The sequence below is a fragment of the Trachemys scripta genome, chromosome 16, assembly GCF_013100865.1.
Source record: "Trachemys scripta elegans isolate TJP31775 chromosome 16, CAS_Tse_1.0, whole genome shotgun sequence".
In the NCBI taxonomy this organism is placed as follows: domain Eukaryota; kingdom Metazoa; phylum Chordata; order Testudines; family Emydidae; genus Trachemys; species Trachemys scripta.
In genome coordinates this window covers 5,453,475-5,464,778 of record NC_048313.1, presented here as the reverse complement: position 1 = coordinate 5,464,778, position 11,304 = coordinate 5,453,475, and the positions used below count along the sequence as shown (strand labels likewise).

The 11,304-nt window shown below is 62.3% G+C and overlaps 1 protein-coding gene across 1 annotated transcript; it reads left to right on the top strand.

The window, feature by feature from the left end:
* The first annotated feature begins 21 nt into the window (after positions 1 to 21).
* On the top strand, positions 22 to 9,590 carry HIF3A (hypoxia inducible factor 3 subunit alpha). The gene is made up of 12 exons (XM_034792256.1): positions 22 to 26; positions 397 to 506; positions 1,173 to 1,384; positions 1,885 to 1,991; positions 2,569 to 2,716; positions 3,347 to 3,507; positions 4,203 to 4,435; positions 4,961 to 5,038; positions 5,316 to 5,698; positions 6,016 to 6,127; positions 6,372 to 6,468; positions 7,004 to 9,590. Exons 2-12 carry the CDS (start codon positions 447 to 449, stop codon positions 7,153 to 7,155), a joined length of 1,743 nt encoding a protein of 580 aa, XP_034648147.1. The 5' UTR covers positions 22 to 26; positions 397 to 446; the 3' UTR covers positions 7,156 to 9,590.
* The last annotated feature ends 1,714 nt before the right edge of the window (positions 9,591 to 11,304 follow it).

Below are 11,304 nucleotides of genomic sequence, written 5' to 3'. Positions count from 1 at the left end.
GCCCCCCCCCCCCCCCCCCCGGCAGGGTGAGTGTCCCCCCAGGCTTCCCCGCCTCCCTTCAGGATTCCCCCCTGCAGGGTGAGTGCTCCCCTCAACCCCCTGCACAAGGTGAGTGTCCCCATGTTAGTGACCTCCCCCCCATTATCCCATACGCACCCTGTCCAATCAGCCCCCCCCATCCTGGAGCCCCAGTCACCAAGATCTGACCTCTCACCCCCACTGTCACATGCAGCCCCTGTAACCGCCCCCACACTCACCCCACTCTTGTGATTACCCTCCCCCCAATCCCACAGCCTCCACTGCTCCCCCCTGCCCCCCAATCGCCCCCCCCTCCCATGGGCACCAGCCTCCCCTCCTGCCGCCACCTGACGCTGCCCTGCCCTCTCCCCACCTCAGGCTTCTCTAAGAAGAAGGAGGTGAAGACCGAGCGCAGCTTCTCCCTGCGCATGAAGAGCACACTGACCAGCAGGGGGCGCACTGTCAACCTCAAGTCGGCCACCTGGAAGGTGAGGGGTTCAGGGGAGATGGCTGGAACCAGAAGGGGTCTAGAACAGCTGCAGGAGGGGGGAGATGGAACTGGGTTCTGGAGCAGTTCCCATAGAATTCTGCTCTAGAACGGGAGTGGAAGGGTTGCTATGGAAACAGTATCGGAGTGGCCATGAAAACAGGGTTCTAGGGCAGTACCAGGGTGTTACGGAAATGGGGTTCTAGAACAAGGTGGGCGGTCGGCATGGATATGCGGTTCTGGGCCAGTGGTCAGTCACTATGGAAACAGGGTTCCAGAACAACTGTAGGTAGGTTGCTGTAGAAGTGGGGTTCTAGAGCCGCACTAGGGTGAGATGAGAATGGGGGCTGAGGAGGTTGGCATGGATACAGGCTTCTGGAACATTGGGGGATGGGCCACTATGGAAACAGGGTTCTGGAACAGCTGCGGGTGGGTTGCCATGAAAACGGTTTTAGAAGAGAAACGGGGGTTGCTATGACAACAGGGTTCTAGAGCAGCAGTGGAGGAGTTGCTGGGGAACGATGGTTTTGGAACAGTGGTGGGCGGGTTCCCATGGAGACGGGATTCTAGACCCTCCAGCAGTGGTGTCCCAAGGTGGAGCCTTGTGAGAGCTGTGGGTGGAGTCTGGAGCAAGAGGGCCCTGATTGGTCACCCCTCCCCCCCCCAGGTGCTGCATTGTGCCGGCCACATGCGGTCCTACACGCCTGCGCGGGAGGGCCTGGAGGAGGCGGAGGGGGGGTATGCGGAGCCCCCGCTGCGCTGCCTGGTGCTGATCTGCGAGGCCATCCCCCACCCCGCCAACATCGAGACCCCCCTGGACAGCAGCACTTTCCTCAGCCAGCACAGCATGGACATGAAATTCACCTACTGTGATGAGAGGTGAGGGGGCGTGGCCGCTGGGGGCCCCGCCCCCACCACTTCCCCTGCCCCACCCCCACGAGGGCACAGTTCCGCCCCTGAGCCACCCCCCACTGCTTCCCCCTCCCCCACCTTGCTCTCCTGGGGGGAGGGGGTTCTTCCCTGGGGTCCCCTCTCTTCGCCCCATGCTGCTCTTTGGCCCTCCCAAGGGTCCCCTCTGCTCCTCTCTGTCCGTCCTCTCCCCCACAGGGCTCCCTCCTTTCTCCCCCTCGCAGCCCGCCACTCCGAGTTCCCCTTCCCCCAGTACTCTGATGCTGCAATGGCTCTGGGGTGACGGCTGTTCCAGGGTACTGGGGCACCACCCCTGTGTTGGGGGGAACACCTGGCGTGACATTGCGGGCGGGGGATTACTCAGAGCTGCGTGGGATCCAGCCGGGGTGGCGGGAGGAGGTTGATACGAGAGCGGGGGAGGAGTGTCTCCCTGACTGGACTTCCCCCTGCCCCCCCGGTCTCCCGGGTAGGATCGCGGAGGTGGCGGGGTACACGCCCGACGAGCTGCTGGGCTGCTCCATCTACGAGTACATCCACGCCCTGGACTCCGACGCCGTCAGCAAGAGCGTCCACACCCGTAAGTGACTCCCAGCCTCCCCCTCCCCTGCAGTGGAAGAGAGAGCCCCGGATCCCCCTGCTCGAAAAGTCCCCCTCCCCCGCTGCAGCTAAAGGAGACTCCCCATTAGCGACGAGCAGTACTGGGGCTATGACACATGGCGGAGCAGTTCCCATTGCATCCAGCAGGGGGCGAAAGCGCACCTCCTAGCCAGTGCGTTGCAGTATATGGGAGAAGGTGTGCCAGATCCGACCAGTGGCCCTCTAGCTTGGGGCACACCCCCTCAGTCAGACCACGGCCCATCCAGCCTGGTATCCCCCGCCCAGTCAGTGCGAGAGCCTCCTTCCCTATAGCCCCCGCCTCTCGCCATCCATCTGACCATGCCGTCTCTCTCAGTCCGTCTGTCCATCCTCTCTCTCCCTCTCTCTTTCTGTGTTCGTCCTGTCCCGCCTGTACTCTCCGTCTCTCCTGTCCCATCTCTTCCGTCCCGTCCCATCCTGTCTCATCCCTTTTCTCTCTGTCCCGTCTCTCTCTCCGTCTGTGTCTCTGTCCAGTCTCTCCCCGCGGGCGGCTCTGACCCCTCCGCTCCTCCCCGCAGTGCTGAGCAAAGGGCAGGCAGTGACGGGCCAGTACCGTTTCCTGGCCAAGAGCGGGGGCTACCTGTGGGCCCAGACCCAGGCCACCGTTATCTCCAACAGCAAGAACTCCCAGCCTGAGAGCGTCGTCTGCGTCCACTTCGTCCTCAGGTGGGAGGGGCTGTCGGGGAGGAGGAGGGGCCTGTCTGTTGGGTGGGGTTGTGTCCCGGGGCCCCCCAGAGACGTGCAGCAGCTCCGAGGAGAGCAGGGTCATGGCCCACCCGGCACCTAGCCACTCTTGCTCTGTGTGGCCCCTCTGGCTTGGCCCAGGGTCTGGGGGGAGGGACTGACCCTGGGATGGAGGGGCTCGGGGGCTGACCCCAGGGACCAGCTGGGCTCAGCTCAGCTGGGGAGGTTGATTCAGGAACCAGCTCGGGAGTGGGGGGGCGCTCGACTCAGCTGGGATGGGGGTGACCCTGACCCCGCTCTGTCCGTATCCCCTGGTTGTGCTGGTAGGAGCTGAGCTGTAACAAACCTGCGGTTACCAGGGGCTTCCTGGCCATCCTGTGGCTGGTGCTTTGTGGCCACTCGGCCTCCCCCAGACAGAACCCAGATTGCCTTGCACAGCAGAGCTGAAGGAGAATCCCCATCAGCTGCCGGCAGTATAGGGGCTATGACACACAGCAGCGTGCCCCCGACTGCGTCCTGCAGCACTGGAACTGGTGTGAGTTGCTGGACCCTGATACCTTTGCCTTCCCCTCCTCACTTCTCCTCCCCCCCCGCACCTCTTTTCCTTTACAGCCAGGTGGAGGAGACAGGTGTGGTTCTGTCGCTGGAGCAGACCGAACGCCAGGGTGAGGGGCGGCGCCTGCCCCCGGAGCCTGCCCCTGCCCGCCAGGCCAACGGGAGCCCTGAGGAACTGGAGTCAGACACCGGGGAGACCATCCTCAACCTCAGCTTCGGTAGGGAGCATGGGGAACGGGAGTCGTGGACACTGGGAAAGGGAGCAGTCTGGCTCCAGTTAGTGCCTGAGGGGAGTGGGGTATGGGGTGGGTGTGCTGGGTCTCTGGGATGCCGGGGGAGTGAGCCATGTGGAGTGGTGGGGGTTGGGGGGTTGGTCAGGTATGGGACAAGGTCAGTGGGGTTTCTGGCAGTAGAGACAGGGTGCAGGGTGAGGTGTTGGGGGTGTGTGTGGGGGTGGCAGAGGTGGGGCATGAGGCAGGGCGTTGGGGGCTAGTGCGGGTGAGGTGGGCAGTGGGCAGCAGTGGGGTATGGGGCAGGGTGTCGGGATTTAGTGGGGGTGGGGCAGGGTGTCAAGGGGCGGTGGGGTGCGAGGTGGGGGTCCGGTAAGGAGCCTGCTGTGGGGCATGATGCGGGGTGTTTGGGGGTCTCCGGGTGCGGGTGGAGGGGGCTGGGGAGCATGAGGGCCGGCGGAGGTGGGGCGCAGGGCAGGGTGTTGGGAGCGGTGAGGGTGGGGTGACAGATATGGGGCACGGTGCAGGGTTTTTAGGGGTCTCCGGGTGTCAGGGGGAGTGAGGGCTGGCAGATGTGGGGCCCGGGGCAGGGAGTTTGGGGGAGGCCGGGCCGGGAGCCGGGAGGGGCACCGCTCAGAGAGCGGGCTGTCCCGATCGCCCGGCTGACCCTCTGCTCCCCCCAGAGCGGCGTGGCCCCCGGCTCCTGGCCTTCCTGCGCCCGGCCCACGTGAGCGAGGTGGAGCTGCAGCGCGACCCGCGCCGGTTCTGCAGCCCCGACCTGCAGCGGCTGCTGGGGCCCATCTTCGACCCGCCCGGAGCCCGCGCCAATGGGGAGGGGGCCCCGCAGACACGGTCCTCCCCCCGCCCCCCCGAGGCTGGCCTGCCACCCCAGGACTCTGCCAAGAGCGCCGCCCCGGTAAGGAGCCTGCGGTGGGGCAACAAGGGGGCTGGGCTAGTGTGGGGGAAAATGGGGGGCTCATGAATGGGGGGAGGGGCTGCTGCACATCGGGGGCAGAGGATGTGTCTGGGGCCAGTGAGGGGAAATGGGGGGCAGTGGCTGTGCTTCTAGGGGGCAGCGGGGGTGATGGGGGTGGGGTTTGCAGGGATGGAGGGTGACGGGGACAGCGAGGGGCAAAGCGGGCAGGAGGGGGACTGTCAGTGGGGGACTAGGAGAGGAAGTGGGGAGCAGGGCTGCATCATGGGAGATTGGGGGGCAGCGTGCTGTGTCCATGAGGGCTGCATCACTGGGGTGCAGTGAGCTGTGTCCATAGGGGGAGGGGTGGAAAGGGGGCAGAGGCCGGAATGGGGATGGGGGAAGGGGCTGGGGGAGTGCAGGATGGGAACCGGGGTTGCACTATCTGGGTCCAGGTGCCGTGAAGCGGGGGGCACCCAGTTGGCCCGTGCTCCCAGCCCTCCAGCCCTGTTCCCCTTCTCTCCCCAGGCCGAGCTGCTCTTTGACATGGAGAACGTGCAGAAGCTCTTCGCCTCCACCCAGGAGGCCGTGGAGACGGCGCTGCAGGTACTGGGGGGGGAGGCAGTGACCCCTATTGCCGGGGACTTTGTCCCCCTGGGGCTCCCAGCCCCTGCTCCCCCACCCCCCAGGCAGACAGTTCCCCAGCTGGACACAGCCAGGCAGTCGCCGCTGAGATTCAAACCCAGTTACTGACTCCTGGATCCACGCATGATCCCACCCCAGTCCTTATATAAGCAGCCCCTGGGCCTGGCCCCAGAGGTGGCTGCATCTTGGTGCTGGGCGAGGGGTCCCTGCCGCTGCTAATGCCGTGCTCCCGCTGCAGGATTACGAAGCGCTCGACCTGGAGATGCTGGCTCCGTACATCTCGATGGACGACGATTTTCAGCTCAGCAGCACCGACCAGCCCCCCTGGCTGGCCGAGAAGCGAGGGGATCCTGCTGCGGCCAGGGGAACAGGCCCCCCGCCGCCGCCTGCCTCGCCCCCACCGCGTCCTCGCTCCAGCAGCTTCCATGGGGTGTCTGCCCGCGAACCCGACCTGCCCTGCCTGCCCCGCTGGGGCAGTGAGACCAGCCTGAGCCAGCCCCGGTCCCTCCAGCCCCCAGAGGAGGAGCCCATGGAGCTGGAAGGGCCTGGGTCACCACCAACAGCGCCCCCAGGAGGCAACCGCAGGGATCACCCAGCCTCACACCTGGGGGCTAGGAAGAGGTGAGAGGGTGGGGCAAAGGGGACAGGGTGGGGCAGGAACCACAGGGACCATGAACCTGGTATCCCCCCGTCTCTGCCACCCCAGATTATATCCATATTGCCTGGCAACCCCCCATCCAAATTTTAACTGTAGTAAATTCCTGCAGCAGGGAGTCCCACGGGTAAATTCGTTGCGGCCGTTGGTCCCTGTGAGGTTTGTCTGCCTTGTAGCTGCCCCGCCCTGGGTCCCCCTTGTTCCTGCGCCAGGAGTGAGGTGGGCAGGGAGGACCTGTCTGGCCAGCTCCTTACGTGCCCCGCTTCCCCCCCATACCCTCCAGGGCCTTGGAGCTGAACCTGGAGGAGGAAGGGGCCGACTTCCTGGAGGCGGCGCCCCTGAAGCGCGCCCATGGCTCCGAGCCCGACGGCTTCCTGCTGCCCTCCCTCAACCTGGTACGTCTGGCACCCTGGCACCAACGACTGGTCAGAGAGATTCAGGGGTATCAAGGAAAGGGTGGGGGAAGGGGTCAGGTTGGGGTGCTTGGGAAGGGGGCCAGGTGGGGGAATGGGAAGGGAGGGAGTAGATTGGGGTTAGGCTGGGTGGGGGGAAGCCTGAGGGAATTGGGGAGATGGGGCATGGTGATTTTCCCCATCCTCTCAGCTGCACTACTCTTCCCCCCCCCCCACCCCCCGCCAGGGTTTCCTGCTGAGTGTGGAGGAGGGGCTGGACGCCGGGGTTCCCCGGGGCGGCACAGTGCTAGGGCGGAAGCCGCTGGCCCTGGAGGAACCAATGGGTGAGTGCTGCACGGCGTGGGGGCGGGGCTCAGTCTGCGTCACGGTGGGGGAGGCTGGGGCATCCCTGGGGGGCAGCGGATCCGACCATCCACAGCCCATCTTGTCCCCCCAGGAGGCACCTCGCTGCAGATTCTGCCCCGGGATGGGTTTCCTTCCTGAGCCCCCACCGGGGAGCCACTCCTGCCCCGATGTGGGAGGGGAGGGACCTGCTGCCCTAGCCTAGGTCGCAGCAGACACTGCTCTCAGTGGGGACCAGTCTGGCCCCCTGCCTCTGGGGCTATGGGAGAATCAGCCATAACAATACAGGGCATACACAGGCGAGCAATTCTGGTTGCATCCAGCAGAGGGCAGCAGCACACTTACTGGCTCGCTCCTTGCACTCCTTGGCTGGCCCGCTTTGTTTCGCCTGCCTTGTTAACCAGCGGAACTCCCTGCCACATGAGATTAATTCCCCGCTCTTTTTTTTTTTTTTCTGTCCTCTCCTAACCACCCCCATCCCATTATCTTTCACACCCTGCACCTCGCCCCCTCCAGCCCTACTGGGTGACATGCTGCCCTTCGTGGTAGATGGTCCAGCGCTCTCCCAGCTGGCCCTATACGACGGTGAGGATGAGGCCTTGGAGCAGAGTGGCGGGCACTTCCAGCCGGGCGAGGAGCTCCTGGGGGAGCTGGACCAGGCCACCTGATGGGTTGGGCTCCCGCCCGACGCTCCCACTCCGCAGATGGGACAAACGGAACCAAACCTGACCCCAGTCCGTTCTGGGGGGAGGCACCTGCCTCTCCCCGCCATCCCCCCCACCAGCAACACTCACCTGCTCGCCTTCCCCTCCGGGGCCCAGAGAATGCTACCTACCTCAGCCCTGCCCCCCCAACCGGGCATTCTGTTCCTTAGGCCTCCCCCGCCCCCTGAAATATTGGGGTGCGTCAGGGAGGGGAGCTCACCAGCCCTACCCTGGGGGGTGGGGAGGGGCGAGGCGAATCTCCCTTTAATGCTAGCCGCCCCTTAATGGTGCTAGGGGAAATCTGCCCCCTAGGGGTGACGCTGGGGATTGCAATAGAAGCCAACCAAATGGGGGAGGGAGCAGTCCGTCCCCCCCGCTTCCCCCGGGCTCTGGAGCCGTGTCTGGATCAGAGAGCCAGGCTGTCGTGCTGGTTGGATCTTGGCCCCAGTTGGGGTGGATCCCGATAGCCGGGGGATGTTGTCGGGGCTGGTGATGGGGTACGGACAGTCCCCCTCGTCCTTCCTGATCAGGGCAGGGTGGGGTCCCTTCCCCCAGTGCGGTTGCGGGGAGTCGAGATTGGCTCTCCCTATGTTCTGCTCACCTCACCGGACCAGCCGTCTTTCCCTGCCCTAACTGGGACCACCCTGGGGGATTGGGGCTGCTTATATTCCCCCTTCCCTCCTTCCCCCCCGGTCCTTACCCAGAATCCTCCTGGTGCCTCTTGCCGCATTTACCTCAGCAATGCCGTCTCCTGTTGCCCCCCGTGGGGGGAGGGAGCACAATGGGGGGCCCAAGGGACAACACCCCATCAATCGCCAACTGGCAGCTATTTTCCCCCTGGCACAATTTGGCCCTAGGACCCCAAATCTCTCCTTTTTTTTTTTTTTTATTTTTTTTATTTTTTTTAGTGGCCAAAACGGTGGCTTTGGTAGCCGCAGTGCAAATGCTGCAGAGGCCAATTAAGCAGGGACACACTCTCTTTTCCCCCCGCCCCCCCCCCGGCCTCTCGGGATTGTGTTTTCCAAACCAGTTGCCCCGTCTGAGCCTCATGGCCCCGAATGGTCCTTTTCCAGCTGGCGGCTCCCACAGTCTGTAGCCACAGCCCCCTCGCTCTGCCTAAGAGGGGACCCCCTTTTCCGGGGGGATCCTGGAATGGGGGCAATCCATCCTGCACCCGGTGTGTTCCTTTGGCTGTCCAGGATGTTCTGGCAAAGGGTGGGGGGGTGTTATTTCATAGGGGGGGCAGAGAATTCTCTTTTCAAATGGGTTATTTTTAAGCTTTGTTTCTGGTTGATTTGGGAGCAAGGGAATCTCCAGCCACCCTTTAGGGTCAGAGTCCAGCCTCGGGTCCAATTCTGCTCACGCTGACGCCAGAAGGGAGAGCAGCGCCAGCCGAGCGCCTCCACCCTGCGGATACCACGTGCCCCGGAGCGGTGCCAGCTCCCCGTCCCCCTGCACCGCACGCTGCCAGCTCACGATGGCTCGTGCTCACTGCCGCTCGGCACCGGCCTCTGCACGAGCGGGGTGGGTGATGGTGAACTGGGCGTGGCGGGGCGAGGGGCTGCAGGATCGGGACAGAATCGGGTCTGCAAAGTCGAGTACGTTGAGAGATGAAGGACGTAGGCAGGGGAAATTTTCTTGTTCCGATCCCGGCGAAATCCCACAGCAGGGTTTCAAACCCGCTCTGGACCCCCTTCCCACTGCGTTTCTTTCCTTCCCCTACCCCCATCTTTCCTTCCACTTGGCCGGGGCAAGACCTTACTCCCCTGCCCGCTTTGGACAATTTTTTCAGTCACAATGGGATGTTTTCCTAAAAGCTCTGCTCTCGTTCAAACAGGTCCGAATTGATCAGACTAGACCAGTGGTTTTCAACCCGTGGTCCGCACGCCCCTGGGGGTCCGCAGCCTGATTCCCAGAGGGGTCTGCACCTCCATTTGAAATGGTTTAAGAGTCCGTCACAGGTTGGAAACCACGGGGCCAGCCGATTGCAGCAGCAAATATGTCAGGGTTGTGTTTTTACTGGTAGCGTTCTACTAGTCCAATCTCGAATGTGGATGCAATTACACCTGGATTAAGTTAAATCCGTGAAGCGTGTTCCCCTTCCTATACAGGAATAAGCTATCCTGGGTCTACTGAGTCCACCCTAGGGGGCATTGTAATGTGTTAATTACCCCGGTACTGTTAAGGCAGGGTAATTATTGTGTGAGATAACCCTCTGTTTTCCCACCTAATCAGTTCCACTTCTCCAGCCCTTAGGTCACCAGGGGGGGAAAATTGAACTAGATGGATATTTAAAATCCGTTTTCACTGTCCCCTTTTCAAAGCCACTTAGCGGGAAAGTTTCACCATGATTTGAATTCTTTGAACAAAAGTTGGGGGGAACGAAAGGTTTTTTTTTTTTTTTTCCCCCTTTACCAAACCAAGATGTGGGGACTTGCTTCTTGTTTGGTATTAAATTGGATTTACAGGAATGGTGGCAGCGGTGGGACAGGGGACAACGCTTCCACCCTGGTTCCTTGTGCCATCGCTTGTGTTAGTGCAGAGCCTACACTCCTCGCTGGGCACCGGGGTTGATGGTTGCACAAGGCGTGATTCAAGCTCCGTTTTTTTTCCTTAATGGCAGTGGGTTTTGTTTTTCTTTCCCCCGAGATGTTCCCTTTAAGCAATCATGGCCACACCTCCTCTACCTCCCCCTTCCTACCGTATTTCCCTGCAGGGCTGCCCCCCCACCGTTATCTTTCCCGATGCCAGTTGCCGGGAAGTAGGGTTGCCAATTTTGATCGGACGTGTTCCTGGAGGTTTGATCACTTGACATAATCTTTAATTAAAGATTCATCTTGAATTCCTGGAGACCCCAGGCCAATCCCAGACAGTTGGCAACCCTAGCGGGAAGTGGGGTGAGGAAGGGGAAAGAGGGGGGCTGAGCCGAGCCTCGCGTGGGGCGCCATGTTTCAACGCCGACTGTTAATTGCGTTGCGAACGCAACACACCCACCCACACACGCGCACAATCTGTAGATGGGCTCCGCCCACCCAGGCAGCTGTTCAGAGCCGCACATGGCCACACGCACAGACCGACGGCCTTCTCCGAGCCTGGAGAAGGACGCGCCCAGGGCTGGGGGTGGGGGCAGGGCCGTGCGCCCCTTTCTCCGGCCGCGGCCCTGCCCCGCCCTCCCGGCGCCGGCGTTTTTGGTTTTGTTTCGTTGATTTCATTTTCCGAGACGGTGGTGCTCTTTTTTTCTTCTTGTCGTTCGTTATTATTGTAGGGTTAGCGTTTTCCTTGTTGTCGGGTTGTTACGCGCACACGCCCTCCCCCAAGCCTGGCGCCCCCCCCAGCCAGCCCCGCCGTTGGGGGGGGGTGTCTGATGCCCCCGTCCCACCCACCTCTCTTCTGATGGGGTGTGAACCCTCTGATAGCTCCCCCATTAGCAACCTGCCTGGTACATGGCAATGGGGATCCAAGTTAGCCCCCCCATATCCCTGGGGTGTTTACCTTACCCCATGGCAGCTACTCCACACTGGGGCAACCCTCTTTTAGGAGCACCCCATTTTTAATTGGGGGGGATTAGAAATACTGTGACTTGGATCCCCTCTTTCCCTCCTGTAATATGGGGGGGGGGGAAATCTGTGGGAGATGGTGGAGCAGGGGGATACCCCAGTAGAACTTGGAGCCCCCCCACATTGTTTTGCCTTAGAGCTGAGCAATTTCTTTGGGGGGGGGGGAGCTCTTGACCTTGTGTATCTTGGCTCCTCGCAGCTCCACCCCAACCTTTGCCTCCCCCCTCTGAGCCAGGAATCCCAGGGTCTGACACCCTGGAGCTGGGGTCAGGTCTGATTCGGATCTTGCTGACACCTTGGGACACTGAAGTCTATGGGTGTTAATCAGGAGTGACTCCAGTGGGGTGCTGGACGATCAGGATCGGGTCGCCCAGAGGAGGGATTTCTGATGAAGGAGGTGAGGGGGGCAGCCCCATGGGGGTTGGCGGGCGCCAGGCATTGGGGTGTGGGTATTTTTTCTATCGTCTCCTCTCCCCGTGTGCGTCCGGTTTCTTTTGGGGCCGGACTCCTCCGGCGCCCTCTGGACCTATCACTGTTGTGAGACATAAACACGTCT